Source organism: Anas acuta, chromosome 3, assembly GCF_963932015.1.
Source record: "Anas acuta chromosome 3, bAnaAcu1.1, whole genome shotgun sequence".
NCBI lineage: Eukaryota > Metazoa > Chordata > Aves > Anseriformes > Anatidae > Anas > Anas acuta.
Window position 1 is genome coordinate 103,775,025 of NC_088981.1, and position 20,638 is coordinate 103,795,662.

General features: G+C 37.9%; 1 protein-coding gene across 8 annotated transcripts in view; it reads left to right on the forward strand.

The window, feature by feature from the left end:
• Window positions 1-20,638, forward strand: part of LPIN1 (lipin 1) — a 76,122-nt gene that overhangs the window by 44,289 nt on the left and 11,195 nt on the right. For 7 of the 8 annotated variants that reach the window (XM_068678610.1, XM_068678612.1, XM_068678611.1 and 4 more), the window contains 11 exons: window positions 4,026-4,155; window positions 4,927-5,236; window positions 6,663-6,756; window positions 8,066-8,253; window positions 9,261-9,354; window positions 10,746-10,815; window positions 13,627-13,719; window positions 15,125-15,201; window positions 17,265-17,409; window positions 18,811-18,959; window positions 20,104-20,190. In XM_068678610.1, the coding sequence (XP_068534711.1) occupies window positions 4,026-4,155; window positions 4,927-5,236; window positions 6,663-6,756; window positions 8,066-8,253; window positions 9,261-9,354; window positions 10,746-10,815; window positions 13,627-13,719; window positions 15,125-15,201; window positions 17,265-17,409; window positions 18,811-18,959; window positions 20,104-20,190 (1,437 nt within the window). Of the gene's footprint in view, window positions 1-4,025; window positions 4,156-4,926; window positions 5,237-6,662; window positions 6,757-8,065; window positions 8,254-9,260; window positions 9,355-10,745; window positions 10,816-13,426; window positions 13,505-13,626; window positions 13,720-15,124; window positions 15,202-17,264; window positions 17,410-18,810; window positions 18,960-20,103; window positions 20,191-20,638 lie in introns of all 8 variants that reach the window. The other variant, XM_068678617.1, reaches the window with a different exon arrangement.

Genomic DNA, 20,638 nt, shown 5'->3' on the forward strand with positions numbered 1-20,638 from the left:
GTAGGAGAGTATTTTAGGGAGGAAAGATGGCTCAACAGGTAGGGCATCTTGCTTAAAGTTAAGGAGATCAACAGTTAAGCCCTCACTGTAGTGTAGGCTTCCTTTGGCTGTGGACTGTCTCTTACAGAGCTGAAAGTGGGTATGGACATTTTTAATAATCTCTTAAATTCAAGGTCTCTCAAGGTTCTGCAGCCAGGCCCTTTCTCTCCATTAAGTCAGTGTAGACGTTACAGCAAGTAAGTTAAGCTGTCTAAAGTATGTGTCTGAATATGACCCCTACAGTTCTCCTTTAGTGCTCAGGAAGCTTTGAGTAATAAATTGAGCTAAGTTGCTCATTACTTATCTCAACGTTGATGCCATACTAGGTGCTGTATCAAAACTGATAATCTTGAGGGTTTCCCAGTTCGTAGATCTGCTCTCTTTAGGCTGACCATGTGGCAGCACCAAGCTGAGGTGAGACCCTGGGGTAATCAAGAATGTTCTCCTCAGTGTTTGTAGTGGGATGGTAGGGCAGGCGCACAAGTGCAGGCCTGGAGAAGTGACATCTCATGTATGGCTCTGTGAACTTTGCTTGGGAGTCCTGCAGTATAGACATACAGCAAAAGTGCTGTAGGAACTTGTCTGTGTCTGCAGCTGTTTTCCTCTGTGAAGTAAGAAACCCTGCTATGGCCACCCCAAATGAAGTTCAGAGGCTCTCAGCTACTGTTATGATATGTACATGAGGTAAATCTCTTTCCTTCTGACAACTTTCCCAGTTTATTTGACTTTAGTCAAGGCAGGATTCTTCTTCAGGTCACACTGAGCTGAGGTTGCTCTTCTTTCTCATGTAGCATTGACAGGGCTGGTGGCTGTAGTTTGATGTGCAGTATCTATAGCAATCTGTGGAAGGTGAGAGAATTTCAGCTGGGCCAGTGCCTAACTTAACGACAGAAGAATTGCATGAAAGTCAAGGCATAGTTCAGCCTGAGATACAAATGTCTCAGTGATGTAAGAAATAAAACCCCTTCCGAGTCTTTGATCCGGTGAAGTATAGGTTGCCATCACTGGATTACAAATCCTGCACCAACTTGGTATTCAGCTTTATCGACACCTAGTGCAAGTGTCACATTAATCCCAGATTTAATTTGAACTAATGGAGCAAAGAAAATTGAAGGGATGTGATTGTGAGCTTTATTTGTCTTCAGTGTGATTTTACTTTGGTGGCAATAGTATGAGGGAAATAGCAACTAAAATAGTCCCTGAGCAGATAAAGGAGACATCTGGCGTCACATATGGAAGCAGAACTATACAAACAGGAAGTAAACAAGCAAGACTGTAGTAGGCATAATTGCCATCTGCATGTATAAACTGTTGCTGTTCCAGAAGGGTATTAGGTGGAGAGAGTAGCTATTGAGTGTTAAACAACAATATGGCATGTGAAAGAAAAGCAAAGGTATTTATTTCTCTGTAATGGTAGAACAGCTCACAGTGGGAGGCCACCAACCCCATGCTAATGGGTGGCATACAAAATTCCAGCTTGTCTTCCAGAAGATACAAAGAATGCTTTAGTATCCTTTTATACAAGCAGGAACATAATTTACCCCCTTTGCCTAGCGGATGCATGTTTGCAGTCTGATTTAATGTTGGACCTTTTAAATTAAGATGCTGTTACAGTGATAATTATGGTCTACCCTGAGGTTGCATTAGTATTTGTACAGTAAGCTCCAAGGAGGAATCAGCTGAAAACAATTCTGAAGATCCAACGTGCTGCTACTCCTCGTATTCTGTATTTTATTGTATAAGAGTATTTATAGAATGTGAATGGTGCTCGAGTTGAAAGTTCAGTAGATAGCATGTACTCCGGTGTATACACTGTTTTGGGAGAGTGGGTGATGTTGTGGGGTTAGATGTTCACCCCGTTCCTGATTTAGCATGGTTATACTTGAGCTGTATCTTCTGTGAACCGAGAACCTAGACTGGTGCCGGGATCATGAGGCAACCTTTTGCAGCAGGAGCCATCGCAGAGCACAGCTCTATCTGTGTTAATGTACACTATTTCTGGCACTTATGTGTGTGTGGCTGGGAACACATATCATGGTTCTTGGTGCTGAGTAACACCAGCTTCTTCCCCACTTAGTTCTGCGTACAAGGAAATTTGTATTTTCAGATAAAACTCTGGAAAAGGCAGAGTTCCTCCCTGCCCCACTCTGTGGTCTGTGTTCTCACTGCAAACTACAGAGTTTCTAGCCCAGGCTGAAGTAGTGCCTCTATTCTCTCATGTTATCCGGCTGGGTAAGCGAACTTGGGATGAATATACCCCACAGCCTAAACTGGAGATTTTTCAAAGTAAACAGTAGGCATTTTGAAGGTTAAAATGTATGTAGTGCACAGATTAATTTGTGTGGTGACAACACTTCCCAAGTTAGATTTTGGGGGCTTAAAGTTGCAGTAGAAGCATTTTTGCTGGCTGAGATTTTCTGAATTTCCCAGGTTCCTGTATTCGAAACTTTCAGTGGGCCCTAGATGCGTGGAAGGTATTGCAAATCCTACAGATTTGTCAGTGGGATATGTAAAAGGCGTTAATCTCAATAGGCGTATCTTGAATGCTAAGAGCTAGAAAAAACTTTTACAACTTATTGCATCAATTCTTTTGTCTGTCAAATGGTAGGTTATATCCTAAGGACTAATAAATATTTGAAATTCTTGGGCACCGCTGTGGAAGATCTTTTTTGGTCCTGTTACAAACGTAACAGTTTAGTTAGATAAATTACTTATTTGTAGCTGAAGAGTTTTTGTGTTTGCCCATATTCAAGGTATATGTTACTGCAACAAAGCTAAAAAACAGTAATAATGTAGATAATTAGTTGCTAACATTCAGATGTGAAATTCACAGGTTTCTAAAAGCTGCTTTATGTTAGTGTAAAGTAATTATTTTCCTATGAAGAATGAATGCCTGAGCAAGCTCTACAAAACTGCCTTATGTTAAAAGACCAAAACTGATTGGGCTATTCAGTTTATCTAAAAGAAGGTATAAATCAAATGTGAAGAATTTAGACTAAACGTAGAAAGCCTTTTAACAGTGAAGGTAGCTCAGCTTTGGACCTTTGATCCAGAAATGTTGCGGATTGTTCTTTTCCTTGTAGTTTATAAATCAAGATTGTGTTAGTGTACCAAAGTCTGGCTCACACAGCCACAAATGTTTGGCTCAAACAAAAATAATGGTCTTTCTTCAGGAGTTTCCAGGAGAAATTCTAGGACTTGCATTATGCAGAAAGGCAGAATAAAGAATTAGGATTTTTCGTTTTGCCCTTGAAACGAGTGAATCATTATTTATTAATGGCTAACTTGACATCACGTTATTGACTTCATCACATTAAAAATGTGCTACAAACTGATAATTTACTAATAAATGATTAAATACTTCATATTCCAGTAGGCAGCAAAACAAACAGTGAAATATTTTTGCACTGGGAAGGCTCGTATTCTTTGTGCACTGCTCCTGCTGGTTTCCCTAAAAACATGTGTATGAAGATAGAACTGAACAAGTCAGTAAAAGGAAGTAATCAACTGGATTCCTTAGACTAATTTATCATTTAGTCAGGGTAAAGTGGCTTGTTGATGTGAATGAATCATTTCTGCACTTCATTATAACAATACTAACATCTCTTCATCTGCTGCTGCTGGTGCTATCCCCATTTCACATTCTATTCTTCTGCACAAAAAAAAAAATAATAAAAAAATCTTCGTGAAATGTTCACATCCAGCGCCTCTCTTTCTGCTTCTCAAAGCCTACTTCTGTGATGGCATTCACTAAAAAATGACAGATGATAAGACCTCTGAGTGCCAGTCTAAGAAGATCCTGAACTGTTTGGAATGTTTCTCCATGCTTTCACACTGTCATATGGCTGATAATAAATACAAAATACTCAATGCTTTGGGCTGGTGGATGTCAGTTTGGAAAGTGCTTAGTGCATTGTGGTTATTTTTATTTTTGCAGTATTTTTGTAATAAGCATTATTTATTTTTGTTTGTTTGTTTTTCTTCAGCCCGTCAGGTTCACGCCCTTCTACTCCTAAAAGTGATTCAGAATTAGTCAGTAAACCCATGGACAGGAGCGGACTGAAGAATAATCCACACATGCACTGGGCCTGGGGAGAGCTACCCCAAGCTACAAAGGTATCCAGTGTAATTGGTTTACTTCCTGATAGCATCTATTGTGCTTTAATAGGGCTTATTTTATTGCAGACTCCTGAATAGGGAATGGATCCTGTTTGTACATGAAATTGTAATATTTTATGTAAGAAAATTGCATTTTGCAATTAGGAGATACAGAGAAATGCTGTGTGCCATTTCACAGCACAGATGATGTGTGGTAGAAAACGGAGAAGTCTTATAAAACTTAGAAACTTAAATAACATATAAAATAGAACCCAGCACCCTTTGGTAAATCACTGAAATTCATAAAGGGCCTTAGATGGAAATGAGGTGCTTGGTGTTAGCAGTTTGATTCACAAAAAATAACATTGGCTGCTTGAATGCGTAAGTCCAGCAGCACCTGTGCTTCTGTATCTCTACATGCCCAGATGTGCAGCTCTCTTGGCTGAGCCCACTGTCTTGGTGCCTTTCTCCAGCCTGAGGCCTTTTGGCTTTTCTGATGGCCCTGCTAGCTGGCAGGATCTGTAGCATGCCAGCAGCGTTGCCTTCCATGCTGCACAGAAGCCATGTGCAGCTCCAGGTCAGGTGTGGCTGGCTCCTTACCATAGCTGTTGAGCCAGAGTGTTCATAGAGGAAAGGGGAGGTTGAGGGGTTACACCTGCCTCACAGAGAGAGGAGTGAAAATCATCTCGAGAATCTGATATCCTTGAATTGAACAGAACAGGTACAACTCTGGCTGTTGCATTTTTTAAGAGCTTTTCTTTATAGCAGTCTGTTTATTTTCCCTCACAGACCAGTTCCCTGATCAAAGCTAAGGAACCCAGCATGGTAGATGTAAATCCTTCTGAAAGCACTCACTTTCGGGTCATCCAGAGTGCTCCTGTGGAGGAGTTTAACACCGTGTCTCCTCTACCTGCCCTTGGACAAGCAGATGCAGCAACTGCTGATGAAACTGAGCCCTTGCCAGCTGAGGCAAATAAGCCAGAGACAGAGTCTGCAGGAGCAGCTGTAGCACCGTTGCCTGCCAATGAAGAAATAAAACAAGCTGCAGCTTTCTCAGCCCAAGCAGTTGACAAGACAGATTCCCCTACCAGAAAGAAAGGTAAAGCTGTTGATTCTGCACTTTTATATGTATGATTTTTGTCTTTAGATTTCATGATGATAAAGCACCCCATTGTCATATAAATTAATCTGTGCCTTTAGGGCACTTTGAGATCTGGAAAGGAATAAACTTTAAAAGAACCATCAAAACCTAGCAGTGCAGCAGGCAGCTCACAGGAATGAAGTAGTAAGGCACAAGTTCTCCTTCACTGGGGATTTTTCCATATTTGATGAATTCAGAGATCACATTTTGGTAGAAGCCCATTTTACATCTGCTGAATTACTTGCTTTGACCACTTTTGGAGTTGTTCTGCATGACGAATAGTTGTTGAACTTCTCTATTCATGTACAAAGTAGTAATATATATTTTGCACGAACAACAGGTTTGCTGTAAATTAAGGTAGTTTTGTTTTACATAAGCCATTTCAGGAGTTATGTTTAGTTGGTACACATCTTGTTTTGAATTTGCGAGGTACAATTCTGTCTGCTTTTCTGCTTCCAAATTCTTGGTATCTATAACCATGTTGTTTTATTCCAAACGTTAAAATCTTCACATGAAATTTACTTACAAATGTTGTTTTAGAGCTCTAATTATTCTATAATTATGAAAGCTCTATAAAAGCCTGATTTGTGCAGATGTTTTTTATCAGTAAGTATACAAGTTTTTAGCCACTTCCCCATGCTTTTCAGAGTCTCTGAAAACAACAAAAAAATCTGATTGCTTTTGTGATGTTTCACGTTGGAAATTGTGACAGCAAGAAGCTGGGGGTTTTAGAATGAATTCCAAATAAAATTTGGCCTTATACTGGTTATCTGCCTAGACTTAGCAGCAACAGCAGAATAGAGGTGGCACTGCATGTTGGTACTAGTGTAAGACAAGATCTGGGTTCAGGTCTATGCTGTCTTGTCTTCTGCAGTGGTGCATGTGTGCAACACATCAGTTGTATGTTTGAAAGAGTGAATTGTCTCCACCGGCATGCCAGGTATAGGCTAGTAGTGACTGTAGTGATGATAGTCTGTTGCGTTGTTTCTGTTTTGCAGGGTAATATTGAATATTAATTATGTGGAGATTAAATGCTTTGATTGATAGGCCTGTGGAAATGCTTATGAAAGTGTTCCTCTTTCTGTTATCCTGTAGTGACTGCTGACTTCTAATTCCCAGTGGTTTTGTCTGGAACAGTGGGGCTGCAGCATGTCTCAAATTATGTCCTATGCTGTCACATTTGTGTGTTTGAAGTGTGAATAGTGTATGCAAACAACTTGGTTTGAAACTTTTGGCTGTACCACTCAATGCAGCTGTAGTACACAAAGTGTTACAACCTGTCTTCTTTTTCAGTCCTAAAATGAATAGCTAAATTGCAATAACAATTCTGTCTTGTTACTCAGAAAATATTTGTTAATAGGCTTATTTATGCCATCCCTTACAGACAAACGAAGCCGGCATCTTGGTGCTGATGGTGTCTATTTAGATGACCTCACTGACATGGATCCCGAAATTGCTGCACTTTATTTCCCCAAAAAGTATAAGTTCTTTGTTTATATTTCTACTATTTAAATAGCTCTCTTTTCCTTTGAAATTTAAACTGTTCATGTGAACTGGATGAGATCTCCTTTTTAAAGTACAAAATTTTGTTTTCCTTCTGTTTTCACCTCAGCTTGGAGTATTAGAGCTTCCGGATAGCTTGGCATTAAGGCCTAAAAAGTGTGCTTAAAATTGATTTTCCATTTTGGTCAACTAAGCATCATATATTGATTGTGGATTGTTATGTAATGTACACTGATGTTTGTGAGTGTTACTCACATGCCCTGGGAGAGCAGTTGGCAGTGGGATATATATATCCCCATGTCCTTGCTTATTACTGTGAAGAACACAGCTTACTGCTAACAGCATAAAATTATTGCTCTTACATTGTTCTACTGTGGGTGATCGCCTATAAATATGAATGTTGTGCATCATTCAAAAATTAGTTCCTGACAGATTTATGTATGAAAATATTTTATACCAAACATACAACTTCCAATTTGTTTCAATCTTTATCAGAATCTCTTTTAAAATTTCTAGTCTTCTTTCCATATCTCTCTAGTCATTTGACTAAAGTCATTGAGCAACAATTAAGGCAGCTTGCATATTTTATTTTTCTTTCTTGCTTAAACTCAGCTGTTGTAATATTAGCATTTCAATAAAACAGAGGAAGATTAGTAATATAGAGGAAAAGGCTGGATTGCAAATTCCTTTCTCAAATGCATTCATATAAATTTGGAATGGAAAGCAGAACTTGAAGAGCCTGCGCTTTGTAATAATGATCTCATCTATACACAGATTTTAAGTGGATATAATTATGTGCTATTTCTTAAATTTTTAAAGATCTTAATAGCTTATATGTAAATTATTTTATTTATATACACATTTGACATAAATATACAAACATACACATCCTTCATTTTGGAGTTAGATATCAGTTTATATAATTGATACAAATTCAAGAATAAGCTATATTTATTCTTCTTCCAATGTGAGAACAGTTCTACTAGTATAAACTCTGCTTATAGTAGTATTATTTTGTCTAATAAGCTTTTACAGTTTATTGTCTTATTCTTCCTCTCTCATGGAAATGAGCTATACATGACTGGTTTAGGCAAGTAAGTAGAAACAACCTAATTTGGAAGGTTATGTGAGGCCTATGCTACTTTGTTTTAATTTTATGGCTAAAACAAGCAAATTTCTTTTTCTGTATTTTTAAGTATGCATCAGATGTAAGCAGTGCATGTTGAAGGGAGAGAATTTGGGAATGGATACGTGAAGACTGAATGTCTGATTTTTCTTTTTCAGTGGGGACAATGTACAAAGCAAGAACACAAATGACACAGGGCCGTGGTCTGCCAGTCAGTCTCCGCAGTCTTTTGGGAGTTCAGGTGTTGACAGTGGTGTTGAAAGCACCTCAGATGGAATCAGAGATTTGCCCTCCATTGCCATTTCTCTTTGTGGAGGCCTTACTGACAACAAAGAAATAACCAAAGGTATTAAATGACCTTCTGAATTAGAGGCGTGTGCTGTCAGACGAGTTTTAACATCCTTGACCGAGGAAACAGTGCCCTCCTGCGGCTGTATCTAGGAATGTGTTGAGAAAAGATTGTCCCTGAAATGACAAGTTTCATAAAATTTCTCACGTTTAAAACAGTAAACTGATAAAGGACTTATAATTTTAACATGTTTTAATAATCTGCTGTATGCTAGGAAAATATATGGAAGTAGTCGACTATCTATGTCAGGAATGAAAAAGATCTGTAAATGGGGACATCAGCTGTCACCAGTTTCTTGTTTGATTCTTTACATAAATCATTTAGAGTACTCTGTGCTTGAAACTTCTAGCTGCATACTGTGAAGATAAACGGTTTAAAGCATGCACATTCTGCAGTACTGTGGAGGCATAAACGCACCTGATCCTGATGCTACATTAATTTCTGTTCAAAAGATAGTTATTAAAGCATTTTGAATATATTGTGATCTACGTTTGTTGTTCAAATCACGTGTAAACTACGGGGATTTTGTGGAAGGAGTAACAGCTTGTGGAAAGGGTGTTTGTTCACAGATATGTTCCTTTTGCAGTGAGCCTTAGAAGTGATTATTAAGTTTTTGCCCATGGGTTTACATATATGTAAGCCCACCTGTTCCTGATTTGGACAGAGGATCAGTGGAAGTGATGACAAAGTACTGCTGTACTTTGCTTAGAAGCCTGAGTTTCCTCCTCACAGTTACATCCCTAAGCTTTTACTTAGCTTGTCTTATGAAGGAGGAAGACACCCAACAGCTCACAAAGAAACCCTCAGCATCTTCTGAAATTTAGAGTTTATGAACCTCTTGCTTCTATATTACTGCTGATCTCGTACCCTAGTAGTCAAGGACAGACTCTGAGTGGGAAAGCTATATGTCTGAGTTAATGCTAAATTTTTTAGGTTGTTTTGCCCCAGGAATCTATAAATGTATGATTTACATATGCTTTTTTTTTTTTTTTTTTTCCCAACAGAAGAGTTCTTAGAACATGCAGTAACATACCAGCAGTTTGTGGACAATCCTGCTATCATTGATGACCCTAACCTTGTGGTTAAGATTGGAAATAAGTAAGTATCTTTCAGGAGAAATGATTCTTACTGTTGCAAATAAAACATTGCTTGTGCTACTTCAGTGTGTTAGATCAATTTGACCATAGCTGAAAAATGGGTTTTGCACATTCATAGCATAGATTCATCTAGAAGGAGTCATCTCTCTAGTGAATTCAGGTTCTTCTTCTTCCACGTACCTTTCCTCCTTTAAACTGAAAGAGCAGCTTCAGATGACCTGTCACAGCTAACTTAACAGAATTTGAATTTCAAGAAGCTAGTATTAAATGCTAATGGTGTTCACATGCAATTGATAGAGTAAAAATGAAATAGGTTGTGAACTTGCTAAGCCTTGCCTTGAGTAAATTTGAATAATGAATATTTACAGGGATGTGGCAGTCTGCTTGCAGACCTTCCGTACCCAGCAGGTTGTCTCTATAAGCTGAATATTTTTGCTTATGTGCCTCTGTGGAGGCATTGCTTTTCAAGACTTGTCAGACTTCACCCACTCAATATGAGACTTCTGTTTCTGGAAGGCTGAGACATTATTTCATATGTTTATATTCCTGGGCAGTGCAGCACTATGGCCTATGCTAGATGCAGCTCTATGAAGGGTATTTTAACTTGACAGCCTCTTGCAGCTGACTTACTGTGTTTAGCGTAGAGAAGACATAATGACATTGTGCTGCAGTTAGGAGTTAGGCTACCCTTAGTTATAGACATTGCTTATAAAAATCTGACGTGTCCAGTACATCCTCATTCAATACTCTTTAATCACAAATGTGTTGGGTATATGATGACCTTGTCTCCTTCATCAGACAAGGATAACTTGAGAGGTGTATAGCTGACCCTCTCTGCAGTCTGAGGTCAGTCACTTACTGCTTCCCTGCCTTAGTCCTCTGATATTTGAAGGTAGTGTTCATGTGCCTCCTGATGTGTTGAGAAGAGAGGAGCACTCAGTGAGGATCTTAACTGTCATGTTCTCTAGACAGATGATTGATACCACTGTATTAATCCTACTGTCTGCAATGTAAGCTGAGCTGTGCTCAGCACATCATAGCAAAACGATAACAGACTCTAGTCCCTAACCTTTGTATAGAGCCTTGATGCAGGAACAGTGAAACCTGCTTGTAAAAAATGTAGCTTGTGTTGCAATAATGAAGTACAGTAAGGAATGGATGACAAATACCGTTTCTACTTAAGGACCTAGCTTCTCTTGTGTTTCTCAAAAAGTAACACATACCTATGAATATACTGTGGAATAAGGTGAGACTGCTGTTGCTGGTCCAGGCCAGAGTTGGACCTGAGCTAAAGGAGCTTCATGGGTTTAACGTACCAGATGATAAATACTAGATTGTGCACTGGAACCTTGAGATTACAAAATGCAGCAATTGTCTCTCTTGAATGCCTAGGTATTACAACTGGACAACAGCTGGTCCCCTTCTGCTGGCAATGCAAGCATTCCAGAAACCTTTGCCAAAGGTGAGATTGAATATGAAGGTTGGTCAGAGTGGGAGCTATGACATTCTACTGTTTATTAAGTTGCATCATTCACTAAGGTTGAGAAAATGGGTGGTTTTACAAACGCATCTGCATATCTGTTATATCTATTCACACATTACTGTTCACTGTTATATCTATTCACTCAAAACCATTAAATTTGGTCTGTGAATAGTTTTTATTTCCTAGTCTAAGATCATTACAACAGTGGCAGTGACTAATAGCTATGACCCTGTAACAGCTGTATGCTGGCTTACACATTGAACAGTCCAATTACATTTTGTTGCCTCAGGACAGAAGTACATGCTACTGTGAAAGTTTATAAAGGAGCAAGTATCAATATTGGCACTAACGTGTGATATTTAGCCATGAATTTAACATATTTTTGGATCCTACGCTTTCCCTCTGCCGCTTGCAACCCAGCACGTGTTTTGTGTTTTACCTATGTGAATTCAAATTTTATCTCTATTGCCATAAATTCAGAGTATTATGGGTTTTGGAGAAATCAGAATCAGAAAGAACAGCACCATGTTCTTTCTGATTTAGTGCTACATTACCTATATATGCAAATAGGTGTAGCTGCACTGTAGTATCCCAATATAAAGTAAAATGATCCTAGAAATCCCAAACATCTGGCAAACCTGGTTTTAACTTCAGGATGTTGCAGAGACTGATTTGTTTTGTGTTTTACTGCACATATTCTAGTAATCATCAAAGGTGGGGTTCATCCCACCAAACTTGAGTGCCTACAGGAAGGACTACACTTGTATTTGCTGATCACTTCCACAGAGTGATTCAGACCTTGTTAGGTGCATATTGTTCTTCACTGGGATCCAGATCTCTTGGCTTTTGCCTAGGAAGGAAAAATAGAAACAAGTAGTATGAAATATTTTTCCTGTTGAGGGAAATAGCAATTCCTTTAATCCTACTGTTTTTCTTAACCAGTTGTTTATTAAAGTTTTTGGTTTATGTTAATAATGGAACTAAGGAGTTAGAATATTAAGAGACTTTAATCAAAACAGGCTTTGTGAAGTGATTGAAAACTGGAGCTATTGCAAGAATCACCCATGTTCAGCAAAACACGCTTTAAACACATGCCTAACTGTAAGCATGTGCATGTAGCCTCGCCACTGTGTCTAGTTTTGGACAGCACAGTATAAAAGGATATAAAACTATTACAGAGCATCCAAATGAGGGCTACAAAGATGGTTAAGGGTCTAGAGAGCAAGATGTATGAGGAGCAGCTGAGGTCCCTGGTTTTGTTCAGCCCAGAGCAGGGCAGGCTGAGGGGAGGCCTCATGGCGGCCTGCAGCTCCCTCACGAGGGGAGCGGAGGGGCAGGCGCTGAGCTCTGCTCTCTGGGGACAGCAACAGGACCCGAGGGAACGGCATGGAGCTGGGACAGGGGAGGGTCAGGCTGGTGTTAGGGAAAGGTTCTTCACCGAAAGGGTGGTCAGGCACTGGGACAGGTTCCCCAGGGCAGTGGCCATGTCACTGAGCCTGATGGATTTTAAGAGGCATTTAGACAGTGCTTTGAGACATAGGGTCTGATTTTGGAGTGACTCCATTTTTGGAGTGTGGAGCCAGGAGTTGGACTCTGATCATTGTGTGTCTCTTCCAACTCTCGGTATTCTATGATTCTGTGGTCTCATTAAAAGTCAATAGAACATCTGCTTGAAGTTGTCCAGATGTTTGAGAACCTCCTTAAACTGTAGCCGTTGTTCTCAATGTTATGTTCTCTGTAGCTCCATCTGCACTTTTTTTTTAATACGTTTAAAAAGTTCTCAATTTACTTGCTCAGCTTCATTCACTTCTTTCTTTTCTAATATACTTTAGATAGCATATCGAAGGAGAGCCTGTGGAAAAACAGAAAAGGGAGGCATTGTATTGTCTTGTACATGAGCAGTGCTCGATCTTCTCTTTTAACTGCAAACGTTTCTTAGAATAGTCTTTTTTTCTTTATATCACTATCAACATTGCATTTTTATTTTGATGACTTGGTTTACAGTAGAGACTGTCATTTAATCAGAAAACCAGTAGCTAAGCAATTCTAGGGCATACCAAATGCTGTGGCCACTTCTATTGTAATATTTCCCCTTTTGTATTTTGCTTGCTCTCTGGTAGAAATAATTCAACTCTTGTTGTTAAGCTGCATAAGGTCCAGTCATTATGGTTACTGAAAGAAACTTTTCTCTACTGGGATCCAATTACATATAACCAATAGAAAGTAGCCAGGATTTAAAAAAGTAACAAAAAACATTTCTAACACTGTCATTTAAGTTCATAGCATCATGCTAAACTCATAAAAGCTAGTTAGTTTTTTGCCTTTTTCTTAGTTTGTGATTAAATTTGAGCCTTATAGTTATTTTTAATGAGAATGACCGTCTTGCATGCTGGTTTGTTACTGTTTTCCATGAGAGCTTTTTACGGAAGTGATCTTTTTATTTATTTATTTATTTAAATTATTAACTAAGTAACTTTAACTTAAAAACATTGGTTCTTCATTCCAGACATTAAACTAATACCTATTTATGCTTTATTTTTCTTCTTTGATTTCTGTCTCTTTTTCATTTTTCTTTTAAAAATTTCATAAGTATTCATGCTTAAGTTACTTCAAAGCAGTGCTGGATACCATTAGATTTTGCTTTAGTGGAATTTATGGTTCACAGACAGTATGTTTACTTTTATTCTATTTATTATCAGTTACAATTGTACATTTGGCACTTTTTCATTTACATATATCAGGTTGTCCTTTGTTTCGGTTTCTTTTTATTTTACCACCCATTTATCACAGGCCACTGTGGAATCTATCATGAGGGACAAGATGCCCAAAAAAGGTGGAAGGTGGTGGTTTTCCTGGCGAGGGAGAAACAGCACTATTAAAGAGGTAAGTTTGAGAAGCAAGCAGTTTCCTTCTGGGTGCAGTGGGAAGGGTGGATACCATCATATTCATCCCTCAGAACCTTGCTTCTAGTCCTAACTCAGCACTCAATTTGAATCAATTTGAACACACTAAAAGACATTTGAACAGGATCTGAAGTCTGACTTCAGAAAGCCTTGGATCAGATCCTACCTGGAATGTTTACTTGCAGTGTTTTGGTTCTGCATTACTTTTCCTTATACAGATGTGAGACAATGTTATCTAATGGATTAAATTTGACTGGAAACTTAGAGTTGAAGAGCTGTACCACCAATTTTACGTTTTTATATATTTTATTTACCTTCACGCAGTTTTCATTGACAGTTGAAGAAAAGAGATTTCTGACTAGAGTACACTGTAAAATTCAGCAAAATCTAAGATGGAAAACTGAATATATATTAGTTTTAAATCCTTTTTGAATTTCTTTCCTGAGCATTAGAATTTTGTGGTAATGGCCTTAAAGCTGTGAATGAACATTAAAGAACGTTATGGTGAAAAAAGCAAAACTTTGTATGAAATATTGATCTTCTGTCTAGACATATTTAATCTTTAAAGTTCGCTAATAAAACTGCTTCATATTCATTTATACTATTGAAGCTTTAGTACTTGAGGAGAGAAAATGACTTCTAATACAGTTTTATGGTTGTACCTCAATAGATGAACTTTTTAGCTTTGCGTGAAATAACCACTGTACTGATCTGTGGATATGGGCTTCAGAGCATGAGATTTTAGTTTCTACAGTTAACTTGAAGTTTTTAGAATTTCTTTCTGAGTGGAATTTGCTTATCTATAGAGCTGTGTATAGAGCAGGTATAAATTGACAATGGGAAGCGTTATTCTTTGTTTCTTTCAAAAACATTCACTTTTTAAAGGCCTTTCACTTTTGGGAAGAAATCGGTATAGGTTAGCACCTCCTCAGGGTAAAAATAATTTGGAAAGTTTTATTGGAGTAATGATTTTGATGATTCAAATATCTTGAAAGGTAGTTTCTGTTATTTTTCCGGTGTGATATTTTGCCCTTTTAAGTGAAATCTAGCTATTTGTGGTGAATTAACTGGATAGTTATGAGGTTGATCCTAGAACTTCAACAGTGCTAGCCACCTGAAATCCGATAGTTCTGTACTTCTATGCAAGACCGAAATGTAATGCTTCTGAGTTTTATATTTGCATTTTTTTAGTCCTTTAGGCCTTTATTCTTTAAGACATCCCTAAAATTGTACTTTGCCTGCAAGTAAAGGGGTGTATGTGTGTGTGTAAAAACCTTACTTGCTTTTTGCATAAAAGTTTTTTTTTTTGTTTTTTAATAGTCTATACAAGACAGAATGGGTTTTTCAGATATTCTGCCCAACTTCTCATACTTGTATTTTTGCAGGAAACAAAGGCAGAGCAAGGTATGAGTGGGAGCAGACTTACAGGAGAAGAATCTTCACAGATGAGCATGGCAAACAGGTACCCAAGAAGTTATCTGTACCTGAAATGAGCTTGAGTTACAGTTGAACTGTGAAAGGAAGCTACCTCATATATTTTAAGAAAGAAATGCTGTATCAATGAAATATTTCGTACAATGAAATAAAAATGAATTTAAGTGCAGATAGGAAGGCATGGCACGGTTGCAGACCTTGCAAGTGTGCTTTTTCTAGTATACGGTTTGGCTGGTAGTTCTGTCATACATCTTACAGCCCTTTGACAGCAAACAATAATTGGAGCAGTTCTCTAAAACTAGCTCTCTGGAGTTCTCAAGGAAAGATCATAGATGACCCCAGGTTGCTGTCAGTTCTGACTTGCTTTATGAATATTTATGGCCTGACAGTTTAATTTCTTCCTTCGTATCTTAGGAGGTTCAAGGGTCTAACACTTTCCAGGCTTCTTTTCACAGGCTATTGATAGGAAAACGGCATGTTTTTCTATTACTTTTTTTTTTCCAGAGATTTCAGAAATCTATTCCTTTGTGCTCCAAAGTAATTATACCATATGACCAGATTCTCTGCCTCAGTAGGGCTTTGTAAGATGAGTCTTAACTTGCCCCCAAAACTTTCTAGCCAGGGACAGCTCTCCTCCCGTACCTCTTTGCTGACTGACTGTAAATCAGATCTGACTGTAAAGACAGCTCACGTGTGCTGCACGTAGAACTGAAGAAGGCCATAGCATTCAGATTTAAATATGTTTTATTCTTATTAAGTTAAGCCCTGGGGTCACCTGAAACAAGAAGGCTGTTGTTGACATTCTTTCTGGAGATCAGTAGTTACACTCCAGGAGAGTGGGCTGGAAAAGGGATTCCCTGCACTGTAGGAGACTAGCTGTTGTCTTACTTGGCTCTGTTTTCTGAGTTTGTGAGATACACAGAAGGAATTGGAAAGGCTGATCTCCCTTTTCTGGATAATAAGTGACATTAAGGTCTGTTTCTATTACACATTTGTTGGAAGATAGGCTTTAAAGTGGGATTAAGATTTCAAGCAGACTAGGTGCTGTAATTGGTGCTTGTTGTTTATTTTAACTGATCTTACAAATCTGTTGATAAGAATTTGTTGCTTGCAAGCAGAACAGTGCAAGTGGAATATTGAGTAAAGCTTTTGAGATCTGATGTTAAAAAGGATAATGATTTTTTCTTTAATATTGGTAGTCATGACATATGGTACCTTGATACTGGGTCAAGACTTCCTGTCATCAAAGAGCATCCAGGTGTGATGGAAATAAAAGCCCAATAGCTGATTGTTTTGAAGATGATATTTGAAGGATCTGAAAGGATATTTTACCTTCTCTGGGTGATAGATCTGTGTAATATAGGAAAACTTTCCCTCTGAAGAAAACTGACCCTAAAAAGAAAAAAATCAGAAAAAAACAGTAGCAGAAAAATAAACATTTTTCTGCTGATGTGTATTTGAATAGAATTCTCTAAAGGAGTTCAGTGGGGTGGCTTTTTTTTAAATGTTTTCATCATCGTATCCTGAATGGGGTAATCCTGCAAATCCTGGAAAAGAACAATCCAATGATCTAAAATTGCTCATTGAAAAAGGAAGAGGAGGTTTTTTGTTTTGTTTTGTTTTTTCTAATAAAACTTTCATCGCCTGGATTCTTTGATTAATTGCTAAATTTCTTAAAAACAAACAAACAAAAGAAAACCAAATAAACCCTAGCATAACAACTCCCGTTTTATTCCTCTAGAACTGAGAGGTTTTTATAGTTTTAGTGTTTTATATATATTTACCACCATGTGTTATGCTGACTCAAAAATCTCATTAATTTACATCTGTTAAATTTAAGTGGTGAAAACTAGCGTATAGACAAGTGAATGACTAGACGAATCCAACTATGAATAATGGGGAACAAGCATGAATGAAAATTCCATTCTCCATTGATATATTTAAACCCATGATATGAATGACCTCCTGTGAGACGTTAGAAGCAGAGAATCAATAACTTATTTGGTGACTCACTGTTAATGCATTTTTAATGGTTACTGAGATGCATTTACTGACATGATAGTATCATTTTCTGTGTGTGCAATGTTCCAGAGTAAAAGATGAATCTTCTTCAAGCGATGAAGACCCTAGAGCTGCCAAACAAAACCTTGGGTCATTACAAACCAACTCGAGTCATCTCTCATTATTGTCTGGAATCAGTTACAAAAAAACCCTTCGACTCACTTCTGACCAGCTTGTGAGTTAGTTTTACATCCTTGTCCTGAAATGTCATTTCTAATACAACAAGAACAAAACTGTTATTCAGGCTTGTAAGGTTTAATTAGTTTTTACTTCTTGCATTGAATCCCATTTCTTACTATAATTTCAAAACAATTTTTTCCTTTCTCTTTTCAGTGTTACACATGAATGTTGTTCCTTTCAGTCCGTGTGTGTGAGAACCCACAGGTCTCTTCCCTCCCCTGCCCCTCCTTTCCTTTCCCTTCCACTCATTCATAGACAGACAGGCACAGTTTTACATAAATACAGTTCTTGGTTAGTAACTTCTGAAAGAGCTGCTTGTGAACCTACTATGAGGCCAGGCTATTAATTTCTCCTGAGCCAATTCTCTTCCTTTGTGGCAGAGGCATTTTGACTAATGGTGACAAAACTGTTACTGTTCTGTGTTCTGCACATTCCAATTTGATTTGGAAAAATGGGCTACTTTAGAGAAATGCTTTTTGTCGTCTTTCTTATCTACAGCCAATTAATTTTCAGAAGGAAACCTATACGAGTAGTACAGCATTATGCAGCCTATTGCTCACTGCCTGAATAGTTTGCAAGAAATGTAGATTTTTTCCCACGAGACAGATGGAATGTGTTTGTACTTTCCTGTATCAGACAGAAAGCAAGCATTATACAAACACACTGATACTTGTCTTGCAGAAATTAGCAGAACCCAGTACTACTCTTAAGTTGAGTGGGTGAGACTCATCGGTTGCCTATCAGTTCTTCTGTATTCACACCTCCCTTTCACTTTTTAACTCATTGAACAATTGCAATGAAATATAATTAAGGACACTTAAAGTATGAAACTCCTGCAGATTTTGTGACAGTGAATGAGCCCACAAAAAGAATCAAATCAGTTGTCTTACACCCAGTGAGTCCCTAAGTGGACAGGAAGGGCAGCAGGGTGGGAAAGTTAAGGAAATTTGGTGGAGACTGAATAGCTCGTATGGTAAGAAAGGTGGGTTATTATAGGCTAGAGATGTAGTGCCTTGGAACACAAATCCTCATGTAAGCACTCTGTCATTTTCACTGTTCATGGCACTTCTTGTTACTCACACTTCTCCCTCCATATATTTCTTTACCACAATATGGAAAAAAAATCCCTGTAGATTTGTATGAGAACCTTTCAGGATATTTTTTTCATATCCCTTACTGTGAAACAGAATTTATTTTTTGTTTCATTCAACTCTCTAAATCAGTGCCTCATGTACATCACACAAAGCAAACCTCTGCTAACATTACCTAGAAAATAGCTTTGCTGAAAGCAATAAGGTTCAGTGTGACCAAGGCAATGATCATCTGTGGCTCTGTTTGCACTGTGTCCATTTCACGTGCTCGGTTTGTTGATTATCTTGCTGATAATGTCTTGCAGAAAAGCTTAAAGCTCAAGAATGGCCCCAATGATGTGACCTTTAGTGTTACAACACAATATCAAGGCACTTGCCGCTGTGAAGGCACCATTTACCTATGGAATTGGGATGATAAAGTTATTATTTCTGACATTGATGGAACAATTACACGGTGAGTTCAGGGAGAGACTTTTATCTGCTTCTGTCCTTTGGACTAAAGCAAAAAGAGTAATTAACGGGAAATTTCAAGGCAACAAATTGTTACATTCTAGTGTTTTGTGGAGTCTGTGTGTGTGTTTTTAACCTTGCTTTAAAATACTGCAAGAATCATTGGCTAGATTCACGATTTCATAAAGATGTATGCTACATGTGCTCATTATTTGTTACTTACTATTGTTTTATGATAGTATTTACTGTAGTATTGCAGGACCTTTCACTTTTTGCTGTGCTATTGTACTTCACATTTGTGAAGTACAATAGATTCACTTAAAAAGAAGAAACACCTGCATTCTGTTTTAAAAGGCATTACTGGGGCATTGCAGTGAGGGGCATTTTTATCTAGTAGACAAGACTGTAGATTTCTTTCAAAGCAAACTTACCTATGTATAATTAGTCTTGGATTATTGTTATTATTTTTTTTAATCTGGGATGAATTAAAATACTTGATTTGAACTGAAATATCTTTTTTTTTTTTTCCTTGCGATTAATCAGTTGTAGGACAAAATGCTTTTTTGGTGCCAACACACATTAGTATCCCTTCCTTTCTGTTTTCTTAAGTGTCAATGAACTGAATGGGATCTACTTTTGTCTCTGTTATTGAGCTAACTGGACAGTAATTGAATCTCTTCACCATACAATACTATTGCAAATCCATCCTAAGCCACTGCCCAGTCTTTCTCTCTTAAGATTGCAATTTCCCAACACTACCTTATAGGTCGATTTGGTGTATTTAGAAAACATGCAATGTAAACCTCAAAAAGTATGCTTAATATCTTCTTGGCTACTTGGTGGGTCTGATTGATAGCCTATGTTCTGTAACTTCCATGCAAGCTCACTAGCTTATCCACGCATCCTGGAGCACACGACTGATTAAAACAACATAGACATATCAGTCTGTCTTGAAAGAAAAGGGAATAAAATCATCCTCTTCTGATTGCAGTCAGTACCTTGCAGAAAGCCAAATTAGTTAGGGGGACTTTTATTAGCCTTATCTGTTATTATTTAAAAACAGTAAGCTTTTGTTGGTGGTGGTGTTGTTTTTTGTTTTGTTCTATTTTTTTTCCATTTCAATTACATTATTTGTTTTCTTTATTCAGGTCAGATACTTTAGGTCATATTTTGCCTACTCTTGGCAAAGACTGGACACACCAAGGGATTGCAAAGTTGTACCATAAAGTGAGCCAGTGAGTATTCAGTAAATCTGTTCATACATCTGTGGCTTGCATGTGTTTATGCATTTGATTCATTTGCATCTAAAAATTAAAATCTCTCTAGACTGTTAACCTTGGAGTTTAAGAGAAATCTCATCTGAAGCAATGAGATACTACGATGCTTACACAGTATAAACATCTGCTATGCAATATCACAAAGCAGGCTTTTCTCTGGGTATCAAGAGCAAAAGCCCCCTGCCAATGAGTAGTGATTGCTCTCTTAACCGTTCCAAACAGATAACATTGCAGTTCCAAAAACTTGAGTCATTTGAATGAGTTGTATAGCTGCAGTAAGTGGAACTTCTTGCAAATTGGGAGTTGAAACACCATTAGCTTATAAGATGGTCATATACCTTCCCATCTCTCTGTGTTGACAAGATTGCAAAACGCATAAGGACTGTGTGACAGAGGGTGGTCACTG